Genomic DNA, 19,882 nt, shown 5'->3' on the forward strand with positions numbered 1-19,882 from the left:
AAATTCAGTCAGACAGACTCGGGTGTGCGGAACCCAGGCTCAGGGTTGGACCTAGTAAGCGACTCAGCGAGCGACCGTGGAGAAACAGCGAGGGAGCAGGGCTGCGGGTCGACTGTGGTCCCGCTTTCCTGCGCAGATAGACAAGCAAGGGAGTGGGCAGTGAGACTACGGGACTGAGCAGGCCCCACAGCAAGCGGCAGCACAGGGTGCCGCCATTTCCCCGTTCTAACCCCGCCTCCACATACAACAGCGTCATAACCCATCGACCTGAGTGGCCCTGCCCCAGTGAACCACCTATGGCTCGGCTCCCCACCCAGTGGGGAGAAACAGCAGAGGGGGTCGCCATTTCCCCGCTCTGACCACGCCCCCACATATAGCGTCACAACCCAGCCACCTGAGAGTACAAGGCTCCACTACTCATACTTAACGGGGGAGAACAGACCAAAAATGGCTCAAGAAGATCTCAAAGCCCCAGAGCCTATAAATCTAAGTGATGAAGAAATAGCAAAACTCTCAGACGCACAGTTTAAAACACTGGTCATCAGGATCCTCACAGAACTGGTTGATTGTAGCCACAAATTACACAAACATATGAAGGCGAAACTAATTGAAATGAATGGAATTGCACAGGAAACAAATAGCGATGAAAAGGAAACTGGGACTCAAATCAATGGAGTGGACCAGAAGAAAGCAAATAATGGCCAAACAGAAAAGAGTCAAGAGGCAAGAATTTAAAAAAATTAGGAGAGTCTTAGGAACCTCCAGGACATCTTTAAACGCTCCAACATCCGAATTATAGGGGTACCAGAAGGGGGAAAGGCACAGCCACCAGTGGAAAACTTATTTGAACAAATAATAAAGGAGAATTCCCCCAATCTGGCAAAGGAAATAGACTTCCAGGAAATCCAGGAAGCTCAGAGAGTCCCAAAGAAGTTGGACCCAAGAAGGAACACACCGAGGCACATCATCATTACATTAGCCAAGATTAAAATGAAGGAGATAATCCTAGAAGCAGCAAGGGATAAGGGGACCCACCTACAAAGGAGTTCCCATCAGACTGTCAGCAGATTTCTCAAAAGAGACCTTACAGGCAAGAAGGGGCTGGAAAGAGGTATTCCAAGTCATGAAATCCAAAGACCTACAACCAAGATTGCTCTATCCAGCAAAACTTTCATTTAGAATGGAAGGACAGATAAAGTGCTTCTCAGATAAGATTAAATTCAAGGAGTTCATCATCGCCAAGCCCTTATTATATGAAATGTTAAAGGAACTTATCTAAGAAAAAGAAGTTAAAAAAACATGAACAGTGAAAGGACAGCAAACTCACAGTTATTAACAACCACACCTAAAACAAAAGAAAACTAAGAGGACAGCCAGGTCAGGAGCGGAACTATAGAAATGAAGATCTCAAGGAGGGTTGGCAATAGGGGAGTGGGAGGAAGAGAAGGGGAGAGAAGGTACAGAAAATAAGTAGCATAGACAGTAGATAGAAAATTGATGGGGAGGGCAAGAATAGTATGGGAAATATAGAATCTAAAGAACTTGAGACACATGGTCATAAACTAAGGGGGGTAATGGTGGGGACAGGGGGTAGGGTGGAGGGGAATGAAGGGGGGAATAGAACAACTGTAATGGCATAATCAATAAAAAAGAAATAAAAAAAAGAGTCACATCACTCTACATCGGTGAGGGAATTGGACACAGAGAGGTTGAGTATTATTTTGTATATTCAGCCTCTCCTTGCTTTGGTGACATTCTCTTCCATGTATGCTACTTGTTCATCCAGCAAGTAGCTAGCATGTGGGCACACGAAGCTCTGGGAGAGGTCTTGTGCGGAAATGCTGGAGTGGTTTCAGCCCCAGGCCCCAACACTATGTCTGATAAGCCATACACAAGTTTAACCACGCAGGGCTGTAATCTACTTTGCAAAATGACACACACTTTAATGATTGCTCATTTCTTACTTGAGATTTCCTCCACTAGATTCCCCTCTTCCCTCTCTTGAAGCCAAAAGCCTATCCATTCTTCAAAGCCCAGTTCAGTTGTTATTGTTAGGGGCTGAATGTTTGTGACCCCACCCTCCAAATGCACATTAATGCCCAACACAATGGGTTTAGGAGGTGGAAATTTAGGTGCTTAGGTTATCAGGACAGAGCCCTCAGGAATAGGATTAATGCCTTTATCAAAGAGATCCCACAGAGCTCCCTTTCCCTGTCTACCAGGTGAGGATAAAATGAGAAGTCTGCAACCTGGAGACTACCCCTCACCTGACCATGCTGGTAGCCTGATCTGACTTCCAGTCTCTACAACTGTGAGGAGTAAATTCCTGTTGTTTATAAGCTATCCAGGTTGTGGTGTTTGGTATTAGCAGCCTTAATGGGCAAAAACAGTTACTCAATCAAGACTCTCTGGAACTCAGCAATCACAATTAATTACTCCTTTAATGAATTAGTGTAGAGTTTCCTTGACTTCTTTACCATGGCATGCATTAAACTGATGTCTGTTGGAGTAGATGTTATGTAGTTGGATACACATCTATTCTTTCTTGTTTTAGGTCCAGTAATAAACTAGAGGTGAACTAAGCTAACTTAGAAGCTCTCTACCTATAAGACCTTAGGAACCAAAACCAAAACCAAAACCAAAACAACAACAACAAAAGACCTTAGGAACATTCAATAAAGAAAACAACTAAGAATAAAAGTCATTTTTAGCTGCTCTTTCCAGAAAAAAAAGGAAGTCTTCCCATGCCAGAAACACAGAGGGGATCGGAAGCCAGACTGATAAATGTAAGAATTGAGGTTGCAATACCCTTGAGAGGCTGATGGAAACAGTGTTATTGATGTAGCAGCGACCAGGGTTTTAATGCCATCAAGACCAGATGCTCTTCCTCTAAGGCCCACTGGAGGGAGGCAGGAACAGAGATGCCGTTATAAGGTTACAATCCTCAAAAACTACAATACTAGATAAGAACACTAAAAAATGTAGCCACAAGGTAAAAAGATGACAATTAACTATGTTCAGAAGAAAAAAAAATCTTCCATGAGGGAAAAAAAATAATAATCCAAGCCTAGGCTTGCTATCATTGGTCTGAGTCTAAATTTACCTGGTCCTGCAGGAAAGTCAAGCCTAGAAATTATCCTGGTCCGGAGCCAGCATTGCCTCCAGGGCACCTGTGGGTGTTAATATCACACTCTGCCACCCACACCGCAAGGGACAAGCACAGGCAAAAACGAGGCTCACTGAAGGGGAGTTTCTAAAGAAATAGACAATGTGAAGAGGAGTGAAGAGATAATGGCTAACCGATAAAGTCAATTGACAAAAGATTTACTTTTCTCTTTTACCAGATAATTGACTTTGGAGGGCCACAAAGTTATTCTCATTTATATTCTTAGAGCATGATAAGAATTCATTAAATACTGATTTAATTAATATAAGTGTATAAATCTTGATAAAGGACAAGTAATAATTAGCAAGGTGTGAGAGGTGTCATTACACACGAACAAAGAAAGTACCTGTGGGCGACACATGTGTCGAGAGAAGTTCCTTGCAGCAGATGATCACAGAAGAATTCATGGAAGAGGTAAATGAGTCCAATGAGACAAGGGGCCGGGCCTTCCAAACAGGGTAACCGAACAAAGGTGCAGGACGCCTTTGAAAAAAAGTGTTTGGGGGAAGAACAAGTACTTTATTTTGGTTAAAGTTTCTATCTAAGGATAAGACAGTTGTGGGAGTGGGAGAAAATTAGAGCCCTATGATGCTGACCTTAAATACCAGACTAAACATTTGGGACTAGAAGAGAGCTCACTGATGAAGGTTGTTCAACAAGGGGTGACAAGAGCAGCATTGTTGTTCGGGAAGATGGATTGGACAATCGCACACACTGTGAACCAGAGGGAAGAGCAAGGAGTCAGGAAAACCAATTGAATTGTGTGTCATGAAGGACTCTTGACATTGACAGAATATGCAACTCAACCTGTCTGAAGCAAGTAAGAGTCTTTTTAGGTCATGTAACCAAAATGTCCAGGGGAGACCTAGTCATGTATGTCTTTACCCAGTATTGTCTAATAAAGATTTTGGCCCATGGACCGGCTTCTGGGAGGTAAAGCTCTAAATTCTTGGAATTTCCTGAGTTACATGAGTATTTTTGTTATTCATGGTGACTCTGTTGGGCCCCTGGTTAATTCTAAAGAGAATGTCTGGTGGCCAGAGGGGTCTGGCCATGCCCCAAGACAACAACGTGGTTAAAGAATTGGGGATTTGAGCCAAGTGATATCAGCCTGACCTTCACAGAGAGAAGGGGAGCAGGAAGTTGAGTCCAGTTACATGGCTAATGATTCAATCAATCACACCTACCTAGTGAAATCCCAGTAAAAACTCAAGACAACAAAGCTTCAGTGAGCATCCCTGGTCAACAATAATCTGTACATGTGGTTACACATCAGTCCATTGGGATGGTGATGAGTCCTAACTGCAGGGAGAGGTCACAGAAGCTTTGCATCTCAAACCTGCCTAGACCTTGCCCTATTTATCTCTTCTTCTGGCTACCAATTTGTATTCTTCTAGCTATAGTGAAACTAATCGTAAGTATAGTGCTTTCCTGAGTTCTGTGAGTCATTCCAGTGAATGATCAAACCTGAAGGGGTAGTGTGATCCCTGAATTTGTAGCCAGTTAGTAAGAAGTGTAGGTGGCCTGGGGACCCCTGAGCTTGCCGTTACCTGAAGTGAGGACAGTCTTAGGGAGGACCATATCCATAACCTGCGAAGTTTGGCTTAACTCCGGGCAGGTAATGTCGGAAGTCATTGAATCCAGCAATGCAAAGACCTTGAGGTGGGGTCATGTTTGGCCTGCTCGAGGTGGCTGGAGTGAGTGGTGGCAAGAGTGAGGAGGCATGACCAGTCACCAGGGCGAGATCAAATAGGCAGGGGACTCTTAAATCAGTGATTAGAGGAAACATCTTTGGTGATGAGACAAACCGAAACTGAGCCCCGCATGATATGATAAAGAAGAGCACATATGTCAACTATTTTATATAAATAGTAAGTCATGACCAATATCAGTTATTTCAGAAAAGACTTAGGGAAGTATCAAGGAAACAGTACTTTTTAAAAACCTAAGTACATATCCAAATGAACACAGATTTCCTAATGATATGCACAGACTATTGTTGACCAGGGATGCTCACTGCAACCTTGTCTCCAGTTTTCACTGGGATTTCATTATGTAGGTGTGACTGATTGAAGCATTAGCCTGTAACTGACCAAGTCTGAGTAGTATCACTATTCCCATTTGTAAGATAAATATGTACAGAACATTATCCCTAAAATAACTAGGTAACTTGTATTATAAACCTACTGTTAGGTCTAAAAATCATTAATTTTAACTATAAGTCCTAAAGAAACAGACCTCTTTTTTATTAATGAATTTTGAAAGCTTGAAATGAACATTTTCTAGAATTAGCATACCCTGGAGTCAATTTCTATGTCTGTTTCTTGGTTTTTCCTGTCTTATATCCTCATCTGTAATCTGTGTCTTTAACTAGGTCATATCTGCTTATGATGATTAATAAGCAGATATGACCTTTCAATCCTCACTACCATCATCACTTTAATTTAATGTAAAGAATGACAAGAACATAGTTTGTCACATTCAGCATTTACATAAACAAGGAATGTGCTACTGAGCAGGAAAAAAAAACACTACTAAAAGCACGGTTGATTTTAAAGTAATTCTTTTTATATTTTAAATGAAGTAAAGGCCTAGGTTCAAAAAATGAATTTTATATCGGGTTTGGGAAATGTGATTTTCTCCATGGTCTTTCGCTATTGATACTGTTGGAACAATTGTGGGACTTCTCTCAGCTGTGCCCCTGTTCCCTCACCTGGAAAGTGGGAGTAATACTACCTGCCTGGATCATCTTCTTAGGGAGATTTCAGGAAAAAATTCAAGTTTTTAAGAAAAATAGTTGCTATGTGGTTTTAATGTGTTTGTTATTTTCATTTTAGCAATTATTGCTACTGAATGTGCATAGAAGTGAACTGGCAAATGACAAAATGACTGAGTGTAATTTTGAATACGTGGAATTTACATGAAGAGTAGGAATCTTCATCCTAGATGCTTCGTAGAAGTGAAGTGCGCCAACAGGAGGAACTAAGTATCCAACCCCAGTTCTCCTATGGAAAATTAAGTGTTTGTGTCCTGCACACAATGAAGTGTGCATAGTTGAAGTTTTCTTCGATTTCCTCTGATATTTTTATATAAAATAAGCTTAAATTTTGAAAGATTACCAATGATTTATATTTGAATTTTCTGAACTTGAAGAGGTGGTTTTAACCACCCCTTCATATGCATTTGCAAAAAACTCATCACTGCATTTGTAAAGTGCTGTAAGAATCAGAGCCGAAAGGGCAGCAAGGCTCCGGAGGTGAAACGACAGGTGAGCGGCCGACTGTCGGATCCCTTTTCCAGTCTGGGTACAGGTTACGGGACAGAGTGGAGAGTCTCTTTCTGAACAGCGTGGCTTTACCGCCTTCGCCGTTTACACTTGGCAGCAAACACTAGAATTTGCAATGATTAAAGCTTATGAAATAAGAAGTAACGTTCAGTTCAAAAAATTCAAGTTCATAGTCACCAGGCCCCTTCACTGAAAAACAGTCGTTTCATCACTTTGGCTTCTGGGAGAAATGCTTGGCTCGTGGTGAACAGGAATGACAAAAACATGAGACAGCAGAAAACCTCAGCACAGTGCAGTCTGAAAGGTTCGTCAGCATCCTTTATGTAATAAATAATGGAGTAGCTGGAAAACGGCCTTTAAAAGCAGAAGTTTCTGGCCAAAATGAAAGACTAGCCAAACGCATTTGAGAAATAAAGTAGCATGAAGCCCAACCAGGAGATGTTCTAAGCAAGTTCCTTATGTAAAGCTCCACCAGGAAGTGCATAGGTAATGGGGTCTCATTTAAACAAATGACACTAAATAAAAATTTGCATTGTATTTCTTAATCAATGAGGAGGCGGAGCGGTGAGCCAGCGGAGAGGGAGTTACCACATGGCTAAAAACTATTGCTAATCTGTGTGACCCAGAGAGTGGTGTAGAGAACAAACACACTGACCTCTCTTGCATGTCTGGTTGAGTTTTTCTGCCCACCTAGTTTTTAGAACCCCTCTCTTGGATATCACCAACAAAATTTTCACATCACTAGGTGTGAAATTTAAAGTTATTACTTATCAAGAGCAGAGAGAGGTCATTTCTAATCATGTAACAAAATGGGGAGGAGGCTTTCCATTGAAATTCTTGGATTCTCTGTAGCATAGAAAGGAAGCCATTTTTTAAAGTACTCTGCACAACAGTGTTTATTCAGACAAGTGTTTGATTAACAGAGATTAGAAAAGGTATAGAGAATTCACAACTAACAAAGAGCCAAGGTCAAGGAGCTTTTGCAGAGTGAAGAGCCAGGGCCAGAGACTCCTAATGAAGCCCTTTTTATTCTATACCAGAACCCAGCAGACAAAGTTGGTAGACTTTGCACCAACCAAGGAGAATTAGGCCATCTCTGGAAGAACAAAGATCAGCAAATCAGACTCCGTTTTTGTTGTTGTTTTGCTCAGGAAAAAAAAGGGGTATTTCACGAAGGAAATGCCAATTAAAATACTTTACCCTGCAAATTCTTCCACCTCTTGAAAGGGGAGAATTTTAAATCATGAAGTAACCCACATTAATTAATAGCTGCCTACCTAGAGCCCCCCAATTTTTATTAGAATTATGATGCTAAAACTCTTTTTCCACCTCAAAAAAATGTTCAAATTTTTGCCAACTGGGTCTTGATATGTGCCATATTCACTCAAGGAAATAACTTATGAAAAGTGATTGTATCTTAATTCTTATATGAGGGTCAGGGCTAAAATTCTTCCAACAGACTAATGCAAAGATCAGGAGCAAAATATTTTTTTAACTAAGTAGCCATGAAACTACTTTCTCTTCTTCCCTTACCCCTGTTGAAAAAACAGTAATCTTTATTAATAACTTAGGGATATAATGTTAGGGAATAATGCTAAAATACTGGTGTATTATATCATTGCATTCACTATTTTAAAAGGGCAAAATCCTTCATTGAGGATCTTTGAGTGAGAAAATGTGTTTATGTCAATGTCCTCAATTGAATGATTGGAGCCTAAAGACTTAATGGTTGAAACCTGTGCTACCAGCCGGCACAAGCCCCAGTGATTTCTTCCAGGACCTGGTGGTCACACCCTCGTACAGTCCCCTCCCATAATGAATGGGGCTTACCGGTACCTTTGAGGATATTTGGGAAATGACAGTGCATGACTTTCAAGGGCACATCATAAAAGATGTGTTTCTGACCTAGTTCTTTTTGGGATGCTTGCTCTGGAGAACATCAGCTGACTGTGACAACTCTGAAGAGATTCTATAGAGAGGCCCTCCCAGAGGGAACTGCGGTCTCCTCCCAGCCTTGGTGTGAGTGAGCCGGCTTGGGAGTGGAGCTCACAGCCCCAGTCAGCATCCTGACTGCAATCTTGATTCCAGACCCTCCTAACCCGCTGAGATAATACACGTTTACTATGGTAAATAATAGAGTCTGGGATCATTTGTTACTTCAGCAATAGATTACAAAGTCTCCCCTTGCCCCAAAGAAATACTAATAGCAAAACAAATGAATACACCCATTTTTAAGGGATTTACAAAGTCCAATAGTTTCTGCGGTTGCAAGTACTTATCTCAATTTGCCATTTAATTCTTGTGTCTAAGTGTTGTACCAAGACCAGAATCATTGGCATTATCTGGGAGCTTGTTAGAAGTATAAAATTTCAAATTCTACCCCAGACCTATTGAATCAGAATCTGTATTTTATGAGACTCCCCCAGTATATTTATCAAAGTTTGAGAAGAAGCACTGATTTTGACTCCTAGTGGAAGCCCTCACTCTACATTATGAGCACTTAAAAAATATATTGTTAGAGAAGCGCCCCCCCCATATTCTCATTTAGTTGGTTTGCGATGAAGTCCATCATAGACTTGGATCTAATTATCCTTCATAATTTTTCCCCTCGAAAAGCTACGCTGAAGTCTCGGATCAGCTCTGACTTGCCCGCATGTTCCAGTTCTGGTTCTAGAAGACAGTGGTGCCCAGGTTTGTCCCTGAAACTGCCCTGGAGGAACTATGGGTACACGTCCGTTTGGATTTGCTGTTTATGGCCATTCAGAACCACGTGCTGAATAACCTAAGGTTTCAGAGTCCCTTACACCTGTCGGATTAGAACCAAGCATGTTTTTAGTTTCATTGGTCCTGCATGGCGAAATGGAAGTAATTAAGATTCTCACAAGCCTTCGGAAAATACATTTCACTGTTGACTAGATACTGGTAAATTAAGCTTTCCAGTATGATGGGTACTTACAAATGTTCGACATATTATGTACGGAGTAAGTAGCTCAAACTAGCAACATTAAGTACCACTTCAGTGTAAGAGGTGGGGGAGGAGGGTGCAAAGATTGGGTGTTTTTTGTTTTTGTTTTTTTTTAAACTAATGCATCCCCAGCGACAGAAGAAATGCCTGGCACATAGCATACTAATTAATAAATATGTGTAAGTTGAGTAAAATCCCTCAAAACCCAATAACTTGATAATTGATTCATTCAAAATTACTGATTGTGCCATGTTAGTGAATGTGCGGTGGGAACTGTATAGTCTGTTTTACCAAAAGATTTCTAAATAAAGCTCCAAATCTGCTTTTAAAAATTGAAATTTGTGCCCAAACTCAGTGTTATGTTTCAAATGTCTTGTCTAGTTTGGCTTCGGTTCTTCATTCGGAGGCTGGCTAAGGGATGTGATCCCTGCCCTTGAATCTCCTTCCTTTGTGGGTTTTTTTTTTTTTCCTGTGCGTCTACGTTTCCCAGGCGGAGGAGCGCGTGCTGCCGCTGCGCCCGTGGGCGTGCGCGGCGAGGGTTTGTATCTGTCACGCAGCCGGGGCTGCCTAGGACCCAGGGGGAGCCGCTCCCGTTTGGCTGCGCCCGCACTGCCGACCGGTCCGGGGCTGGACCTCCACCTCGCCCGCTCCTGCTCTGCTGGGTTTTGGCGGCTCTGGGGGGCGGAAAGCCCCGCCATCCCTGACCACCGGCCCGGCCGAGGGTTTGGCGGGGCCCCGGCGCGGACGCTCGTGGGTGGGCGGGGCGGGCCGGCCGCGGGAGCAGCGAACTGCATTATTCCCGCTAAGGCCCGGCTCTGCCGGAGGAAGGAGCGCCGCGCGGCCCTCCCAGCGCAGCCGGCGCGCGCCGCCCCTCGGGCACGGCCGGGGGACCAGCGCGTCCGCGCCTCCGCAGCCAGGCCCGGGACCCCGGCGCGTGGGCGGGCCGGGCCGGGCGCACCGCCCCCACGGGCTCGCGGCACCGCTCCCACGCTCCCAGCCCCTCCCCTCCCCTTCCTTCCTTCCCCGCAGCGCTCCGGAGAGCAGCCGGCGGATGCGAGCCGCGCCGGGCGCCGGAGCTTTGTGTGCGCCCGCGGAGCAGGGGCGAACCTTGGGTGCTGCAACTTGGCGGCCCCCAGCCGGCTCCTGGGGCGGGAGTTGTGAGGCGTGGCCCGGTGGAGGAGGCGCTTGGGGGAGGGGGGCGTGGGGCTCCCCGGAGGGCGGGACGGACCAAGCCAGCGGCGCTGGACAATGAGCCGGGCCGCTGGAAGCTGCGGCCACTTATAGGGGAACGTGGGCGGGCCCGCGGCTCAGCCGCTCCACCTGCGAGGAGAGGGCGGGATGCCAGAGCCAGGTGTCCCGGCGCGCTAAGGCCCCTCACGGCGAGGCGTCTCTGAGCTGGTCTTCGCGTTGCCACTGGGCTGCCTGCAGGTTTTGGCTGGGACGGTTTCCTGCGGGGAGCCCTCGGAGCAGCCTCGATGGCCAGCACCAGGAGCATTGAGCTGGAACACTTTGAGGAACGGGACAAAAGGCCGCGGCCAGGGTCGCGGAGAGGGGCGCCCAGCTCCTCCGGGGGCAGCAGCAGCTCGGGCCCCAAGGGCAACGGGCTCATCCCTAGCCCGGCGCACAGTGCCCACTGCAGCTTCTACCGCACGCGGACCCTGCAGGCCCTGAGCTCGGAGAAGAAGGCCAAGAAAGCGCGCTTTTACCGGAATGGGGACCGCTACTTCAAGGGCTTGCTGTTTGCCATCTCCAGCGACCGCTTCCGGTCCTTCGATGCGCTGCTCATGGAGCTCACCCGCTCCCTGTCCGACAACGTGAACCTGCCCCAGGGTGTCCGCACCATCTACACCATCGACGGCAGCAAGAAGGTCACCAGCTTGGACGAGCTGCTGGAAGGTAGGAAGGGAGGGCCTGGCGCGGCAGGTGCGGCCCAGCAGGTGCAGTGGCCGCGTCCCGCCCACCACGCGCTGGGGGGAGCCTGGGGGGTGTCTTCTCGGCGGTCTCGGGGATTGTACGGTTAGGTCTGCTTTTTCCCTAGGCTCTAGCTGTGGAGCGCCCTCCCGCCAATGCTCTGAGTGTCCTTCCCAAGAGATGCCTTCATTAAAAAAAAAAAAGAAAGAAAAAAATCTAACTGGGCTTTGGTGACATCTCTTAAAATTGGGCAACTTGTTTGTTTTTGAAGTACAAACTGTTTGAAAAAGTTGTTCTCCGTTGAGGATCTGGGTAACCCTTTCGTTAGGAAGCTGTTTGTTCAGCCTCTTCTGTGGACCTTGGCGTGGGCACCTGCGGTGGGTCAGCCTGTGGGCCCGGTGGCGCCTGCTCGGTTCCGAAGCTGTGGTTGTGAAAGGCCCTGCGTCGGCTCTCCTGGTTTGGCTTGCAGCAGTTGTACCAAGTCAGGAGGGGTGACTCCAGGCACTCATTCCCAACTTTGGTTACATCTCGCATCACTGGGGACTGTGAAAAATACAGGTGCCTGCCCCCTCCAACCCCATGAAAGAACATAGTTGGTCTGGGGTGTGGTCTAGGCATCGGGAGATGTAAAAGCGCCTCAGGTGATTTCACTGGGCATCCAGGGTTGAAAACCACTGTGCTAAAGGGTTTTCCACCTTTGGTTGCTAATGGGGTGAATCAAGGCCGCTCTCACCCTCTTTCCTACTGAAGTTAGCTAGTTAGGATGACACACAGGCCACTGGAATCAGCAGTCGGTTGTCAGCTGCTTCACTCGAAAGGACTGGTTGGTTGTATGTTATATCATCTTTGAATTCCTACAGTACTTACTCTTCTTTCCTTTTAGGAGGTAAAAAAAAGTATGACTAAGTATGGGCATACCTAGAAGACATTGCAAGTTCAGTTCTAGACCACCATAATAAAGCCAGTAACACAATGAAGTGAGTCATAATCTTTGCTGGGGGGGGGGTCTTGCTTTATTTTGCAAGGAACAGAACACCTGTGAAACCCAATTAAGTGAAAGGCCAATGAAATGAGGTACACCTGCGTCAGAACCTGTTTCCAGCTCAAAACTGCACCTGTGAAGATCAGACAGCCCCCGCCCCCCCAGTATTTGCTGACTCCTTGTTTACAGACAGTCGGCCCTCACGCATCCTTCTTAAAGCAAACGGCACATCCCATGTAGCATAGTAATATTGGCTCGGCAGGAAAGGAAGCTGAACTCAGAGCCAACTGTTTTCTTTATACTGTTTCATCATGTTCTTATGTTATGTTCTGAAGGCATCGTGCCCATTTTACACACGAGCAGCTTGAGCAACGTGTCTTGTCCCACAGCCCCTGCGGTGTAGGCTCTTCACCTCTGCTAAACTGAGGACAAACTCCAGGACTGAGGAGTCCTGGAAGTGGTCGAGCTTCTCTACTGAGTCACTTACCAGAAGGTTTCCCTGCTCTGGCCAGGTGGGGACCCAGCCCAAACTGTGTAAGTTGTCTCTGCAGCCTGCGGGTTAGCAGCTGCACACATTGTTCTCCGACAGTGGTGTGTGTTGGTTTCAAAGGCTTCCTGAGGAGGTGATGACAACCAGAGCAGTATAAGTCAAGGAAAGATTACATTGTTCAAAGGGCTTTATCCTTTTCTGTGTGGTGTTAAAAGCTTAAAAGCAACATTTGTTTAGGTAGTTTAAAACTAAGTAACACATTTTCTGACTGACTCAAGCGTAGAGGAGCTGCCCTGTGGGAGATCAGGGCAAGGCCAGTGGATGCAGCACCCCTTAGGAGTGTGCCCTTGGCAGACAGTGCCTGGTGTGGTCTAAGTTTAGCGTCTTTCTCTGAAGTAAGTGTAACAGAGCAGGTGCTACATGAAATTAGTGCACTCCAAAGATGAGGATCAGCCCAGGGGAGATGGTCAGGTGACATTATGCATGTTAGTTCAGGGGGACACACACTGTGCACTGAGATCGTCATTGCCCAGGCAGCCTAATTGTCAGACTGGAGTTTCAACTGCACTTGGAAGGTTGACACATTTTCTCCCAATCAATCATCCACTCACTGATGTTTGGAGGATCGGACCCATAGAGTCCCAGTGACACCACCATACTATAAAGAATGATGCAACCCAAATATTTCCATGACAGAAAGGTTTTCCTAGTCTAGCCAGTTGCCCACTTACTTCAAGCAGTGTTCAGTTACTGTGGGAGAGGGGGATTTGTGCACTTTGGTCAAAGTGGCATTCTCTCTAACAATGGATCTTTGTCTGAGTCTTGAGTTTTCCAGAAATATGTGGAATACCCTGTTACAAGAGTTTTAAAGAAAGGACCATCAATGCTCAATAGCAATCATTCAAGAATTTAAATAGTTTCAACTTTCGATTAAAACTGTATGCTCCAGTACTTAGATTGATCATGCAGAAAAACTTAGTTTTCATTTGCTTCAGTAAAAGCAGGTCTGTTGTATTACCTATGCTGTCAAAATCAACTCTATTTCATCGTGGTTCATCTTTTAAAATCATCTCCAATAGTTTTTTTTATATACCATTATGTTTGACTGTCTTCCCCTCTGCCTCTCCTATCCCATGAAGTCTGTGGTTTAGGAAACATCATTTTCCTAAATTTTCTTTTTCTTTTTTTTTTTTTTAAGTAAAGGCTAGAGAAAGTGATGACTCAGGATTGCCCTGCATGAACACTCATTCAGAACCCCAGTCCCATTGAACTCGGATGACAAAGGAAATTTGCATGGCCCAGATTTTTTTTCCTACCCTTGACCTTGAGAGTCCCTGGCAACTAAACACAGTGCTCAGGTGTTGGCTGGCACTCCTCTTGTGCTCGCCAGAGCAGAAGGCGTCTTCAGCCTATTGGTTTACCTCACCTTTGGATTAATTTCACTGGGTTGGTGCTGGGTCTCCTGGTTATCCTGTTTTTTTCTTTAAAACTGGATGGGCACCTTGTCTCAGAGGAGGGCTGTTCATCATAACAGTCAGTATTGGGAAGATCAGGGTGAGCCGTGTGAAGCTGTGAGCCAGCCACGTTCGGGTCACCTCTGCTCCGTAACTGAGGATGTCCGCATGACTCATTCTTCAGGTCTTTATTGGGGCTGAGTCTGAACCCTAGTCTTAATTTTGTTCCATGAGTGTTCCCTCCCACTGAACATTTTGACTTTATTTATCAGTTTTTGATATCCCAATGACAGATGGCCAAAGACAGTGGAAATTACGCATGACCAAGTCAGGAGCCCTGGGTTCTACTGACTGTGGTCTTGAGAAAAGCTCACCTCAGTCCTCTGGGCCTCAGCATCACTTTCTGTTGCATGAACGGTTGAAAGGTTGGCAGATCCCCCTTCTAAGTTAAGCCTCTTCTAGTCTAAAAGTGCGTGCCCTGCCTCTACCTGGGTGGCTGCTTACTGAGTGTATACTGGCCTGGGCTGCCTTTTCCTCCCCAGAACCTGTTTTCCCAAAAATTGACCAGCCTGTAGAGGTGCTCCTCCCAGCAGGGAGTGGCTGTGTGGCCCGGGCGAAGTGTTTGCCAGTGGCCAGAACAATTCATTAGTAGCTACCAGTCTCTGCCTCTCTGATTCCAAAGTAAAACATTGTGGTATCTCCACCTGCTACCCCTTAGCCAGCAGTAAATGAGCTGATTGATGTTTTCAGCATGTGAGAGAATTTTTATGATTGTGGTACGTGGTACTTCCATTCTTCAGGTTAACTTGAAAATGCACATGAATTAATTTGAATTTAAGCAAAATAAGGTTCTAAAGAAATTAAGCATTTCAAGTTTCTAGGTTCTTTCACTAAGCTCGGTTTATTGGATGTGTTTGGTCAGGTCAGTCGCTTGGAAGGTGTTAAACTAAAATACAGTTATTGAGGGAGTTTTACATAAACATGAGTCTTTATAAGAACCCATATTCTAGGTTTTCCTGACCCCTCAGAAGGCAGATTTTTATAGTAATAATAGACACTGAGCTCTTGGGACTTCTTATGGGATTAGGTCTCTTTCCTCCCTGTGAGTTGCAAGCCATTTGCACTTATAAGTTGAAAGCTGTTCACATTAAGGTCACATGCGATGACTGGACATGGCAGTTTAACACCAAATCTTAGGTCTGCAACACCTTCTCTACCTGGCAGTTTTCTAGATTCTTCCAGACGTGCTTCACACATCACCTCCCCAGGCCCCATGGATATTGGACTCCAATAGTTGTTGAGCAGTAGGAGTTGAGCAACTCCTCCCTCTAGTCACAGCATTTCTCTTCTCCTCTATTGTAACACTTCGTAATTAGTGGTATATTTGGTCTGTTTTTGGCACTAGACTGAGAGCATCTTGAGGTCAGGGATCTTGGACATGCAATAAATTTCTTGAATAAGTAGCCCAGAAAATGATTTTACTTATAAATAAATAATTTTTACTTACAAATAAGTAATACATTTTACCTCTAAGTAAATATTACAGACAGTGATTTTATTTCCCCTGGCTGTCAAGAGAAGTTTTGTGTGAATTAAGTTTGAATAGCATGGTCCCTATCTGTATGTGAAAATAGCTATTTTGAAAAATTGGGTTATAGTTCAGTTAAGTCAAAGGTGATGTGTTCAGTCATCATGTGGGGAGAATACCTCTTCCCTAATACCAGCTTCTGTAAATTTAATTCATCACCTCATTTAATTAGAACAGGGAAATTCAGATTTGCACTAATACAGCAGCAAATAAACTCTTTCCAGAGGTAATGAGAAGAGAAATTTTAATTTAAAGAATAAAGAATTCTAAAGGACTGGGGAAAGAAAGGGAATATTTGGGAGAGCATTTATAAGATACGAGCGTGCTATAATGATACTCTGGTAGTTAAAAGGAAAGGTAAATATTTCATGAGGCTTTAAGCTCTGGAAATGGTATTTTATGGTGCCGTGATGTAAAGTAAAGGGAACTCGATTCCCTTGGGCCATGGTGGCCACACCACTGTCTTCCAGGCTGGGGGCTCCAGGGGTCCGTAGCTCTTAGCTAGGTCTCTCCTCACCCCACCTGCTCATGCTCCCAGCACTGTGGTTTTTATCTCTTCCGATGAAATAAACAGCTGCGCTAAGGGGTGGGGATTCTTTTCTCAGCGTTACCGCCATTCATCACATTTAAAAATTTTTTTAAAAAAATATATTTTATTGATTATGCGATTACAGGTGTTCTATTCCCCCCTCCGTTCCCCTCCACCCTGCACACCCCTCCCCACCATTCCCCTCCTTTAGTTTATGTCTACCTGTTTCAGATTCTTTAGATTCTATATTTCCCATGCTATTCTTGCCCTCCCCCCGTCTGTTTTCTACCTACCATCTATGCTACTTATTCTCTGTACCTCCTCCCTCCTTCTCCTTCTCCCACTCCCTTGTTGCTAACCCTCCACGTGATCTTCATTTCTATGGTTCAGTCCTGATCTAGCTGTCCTCTTAGTTTGCTGTTGTTTTAGGTGTGGTTGTTAATAACTGTAAGTTTGCTGTCCTTTCACTGTTCATCTTTTTTATCTTCTTTTTCTTAGATAAGTCCTTTTAACATTTCATATAATAATGGCTTGGTGATGATGAACTTTTTGAACTTGATCTTATCTGAAAAGCACTTTATCTGTCCTTCCATTCTAAATGAAAACTTTGCTGGATAGAGCAATCTTGGTTGTAGGTCTTTGGTTTTTATGACTTGGAATACTTCTTTCCAGCCCCTTCTTGCCTGTAAGGTCTCTTTTGAGAAATCAGCTGACAGTCTGATGGGAACTCCTTTGTAGGTGACTATCCCCTTATCTCTTGCCGCTTCTAGGATTGTCTCCTTCATTTTATTCTTGGCTAATGTAATGATGATGTGCCTTGGTGTGTTCCTCCTTGGGTCCAACTTCTTTGGGACTCTCTGAGCTTCCTGGATTTCCTGGAAGTCTATTTCCTTTGCTAGACTGGGAAAGTTCTCCTTTATTATTTGTTCAAATAAGGTTTCCACTTATTGTTGTTCCTGCTCTTCCCCTTCTGGTACCCTTATAATTTGGATGTTGGAAGGTTTAAAGATGTCCTGGAGGTCCTAAGCCTCTCCTCATTTTTTTTTTTTTGAATTCTTGTTTCTTCATCCTTTTTTTTTTTTCCATCTTTTAAAAAAATTTTTTTTTATTTTTTTTATTTTAAAATTTTTTATTGATTATGCTGTTACAGTTGTTCTATTCCCCCCTTCATTCCCCTCCACCCTACCTCCCCATCCCCACCGTTATCCCCCCTTTAGTTTATGACCATGTGTCTCAATTCCTTTAGATTCAATATTTCCCATGCTATTCTTGCCCCCCCATCTATTTTCTACCTACCGTCTATGCTACTTATTTTCTGTACCTCCTCCCCCCTTCTCCTTCTCCCACTCCTCTGTTGCTAACCCCCCATGTGATCTTCATTTCTATGGTTCCTCTCCTTATCTAGCTGTCCTCTTAGTTTGCTTTTGTTTTAGGTGTGGTTGTTAATAACTGTGAGTTTGTTGTCCTTTCACTGTTCATGTTTCTTTAACTTCTTTTTCTTAGATAAGTCCCTTTAACATTTCATATAATAAGGGCTTGGTGATGATGAACTCCTTGAATTTGATCTTATCTGAGAAGCACCTTATCTGTCCTTCCATTCTAAATGAAAGTTTTGCTGGATAGAGCAATCTTGGTTGTAGGTCTTTGGATTTCATGACTTGGAATACCTCTTTCCAGCCCCTTCTTGCCTGTAAGGTCTCTTTTGAGAAATCCGCTGACAGTCTGATGGGGACTCCTTTGTAGGTGACTGTCCCCTTAGCTCTTGCTGCTTCTAGGATTCTCTCCTTCATTTTAATTTTGGCTAATGTAATTATGATGTGCCTTGGTGTGTTCCTTCTTGGGTCCAACTTCGTTGGTACTCTCTGAGCTTCCTGGATTTCCTGGAAGTCTATTTCCTTTGCCAGATTGGGGAAATTCTCCTTTATTATTTGTTCAAATAAGTTTTCCACTGGTGGCTGTGCCTTTCCCCCTTCTGGTACCCCTATAATTCAGATGTTGGAATGTTTAAAGATGTCCTGGAGGTTCCTAAGACTCTCCTCATTTCTTTGAATTCTTGTTTCTTGACTCTTTTCTATTTGGCCATTATTTGCTTTCTTCTGGTCCACTCCATTGATTTGAGTCCCAGTTTCCTTTTCATTGCTATTGGTGTCCTGTGCAATTCCATTCATTTCAATTAGTTTCACCTTCATATATTTGTCTAATTTGTTGGTATAATCAACCAGTTCTGTGAGGATCCTGATGACCAGTGTTTTAAACTGTGCATCTGAGAGTTTTGCTATCGCTTAGATCTATGGGCTCTGGGGCTTTGAGATATTCTTGTGACATTTTTGGTCTGTTCTGGCCCTTTAAGTGTGAGAAGCAGTGCCTTGGACTCCCAGGTCGCTGGGTTGTGACACTATATGTGGGGGTGTGGTCAGAGCGGGGAAATGGTGACCCCCTCTGCTGTTTCTCACAGCTGGGTGAGGATTAGTGTCTTAGGTGATTTACCTGTGCCGGGCCACTGAGTCGCTGGGTTATGACGCTGTATGTGGAGGTGGGGTCAGAGCAGGGAAATGGCGGCGCCCTCCACTGCCACTTGCCACGGGGACCCGCCGGCCCCGGTCCAACCGCCCACTCCCTCGCCTGTCCGCCCTCCCACAAATGCGCGACCACAGTCAACACGCAGCACCGCTCCTCCGCTGTCTCCCCCGCGGTCGCTCGCCTGGTGGCTCACTCTGTCGCTCACTAGGTCCAACCCTGCGCCTGGATTCTGCGCGTTTGGATTCGCGCCTGAGTCTGTCTGACCGAGTTTTCCTGTGCAACCCCGCTTCACCAGCCGCTGGTTTCGCCCCTTACTGGTCAGGCTGAAGAAATTGTTGTTAACAGGCTTCCGAAAAGTTCAATTTTCCGTGTTCTGGCTATGTTTTCTGTTGCTAATATTTAGTTGTCTCTAAACTTGGTTGTGTGAGAAGGCACGGCACATCCACCTATGCCTCCATCTTGGCGGAAGTCCCCCTTCATCCTTTTCTGTTTGGTCATTTTTTTCTTCCTTCTTGTCCACTCCCTTGATTTGAGTCTGTTTCCTTTCCATTGCCATTGTTTTCTTGTGCATTTCCCTTTATTTCACTTAGTTTAGACTTCATTTGTTCCTCTAATTTATGACTAAAATCAACCAGTTCTGTGAGTATCCTGATCACCAGTGTTTTGAACTGTGCATCTGATAGGTTGGCTATTTCTTGGTCGCTTAGAGTTATTGGCTCTGGGGCTTTGAGTTCTTCTTGAGCCACGTTTGGTCAGGTCCAGCCTGTTACGTATGAGGGGCGAAGCCTGAGGTGTTCACCAGGGCGGGGCGACCCAGGTCGCTGGGTTGTGATGCTGTCTGTGGGGGCGGGGTCAGAGAGGGACAATGGAGGTCTGCTCTGCCGCTTCCCGCCTCTGGGGCCTGCGTGGTCTGTCTCACTGCTGGCTCCTTAGCCTGGTTTATCTGCACGTGAATGTGTGACCACTGTCAGCCAGCTGCCTTGCACCCTCA

At 45.0% G+C, this 19,882-nt stretch overlaps 1 protein-coding gene across 6 annotated transcripts in view; it reads left to right on the top strand.

The window, feature by feature from the left end:
• Window positions 1-10,650: 10,650 nt before the first annotated feature.
• The window catches only part of DCLK2 (doublecortin like kinase 2), a 137,935-nt gene continuing 128,703 nt past the window's right edge, over window positions 10,651-19,882 (top strand). For 2 of the 6 annotated variants that reach the window (XR_008390243.1, XR_008390244.1), the window contains exon 1: window positions 10,660-11,313. Coding sequence is in view for 2 of the 6 variants with exons in the window: in XM_053658215.1 (XP_053514190.1) it covers window positions 10,893-11,313 (421 nt within the window). In the remaining 4 variants the exon portion in view is untranslated. Of the gene's footprint in view, window positions 11,314-19,882 lie in introns of all 6 variants that reach the window. The other 4 variants (XM_053658215.1, XR_008390246.1, XM_053658214.1 and 1 more) reach the window with 4 other exon arrangements.

Source organism: Artibeus jamaicensis, unplaced genomic scaffold (assembly GCF_021234435.1).
Source record: "Artibeus jamaicensis isolate MK-2021 breed Jamaican fruit bat unplaced genomic scaffold, CSHL_Jam_final scaffold_537, whole genome shotgun sequence".
Classification (NCBI taxonomy): Eukaryota; Metazoa; Chordata; class Mammalia; order Chiroptera; family Phyllostomidae; genus Artibeus; species Artibeus jamaicensis.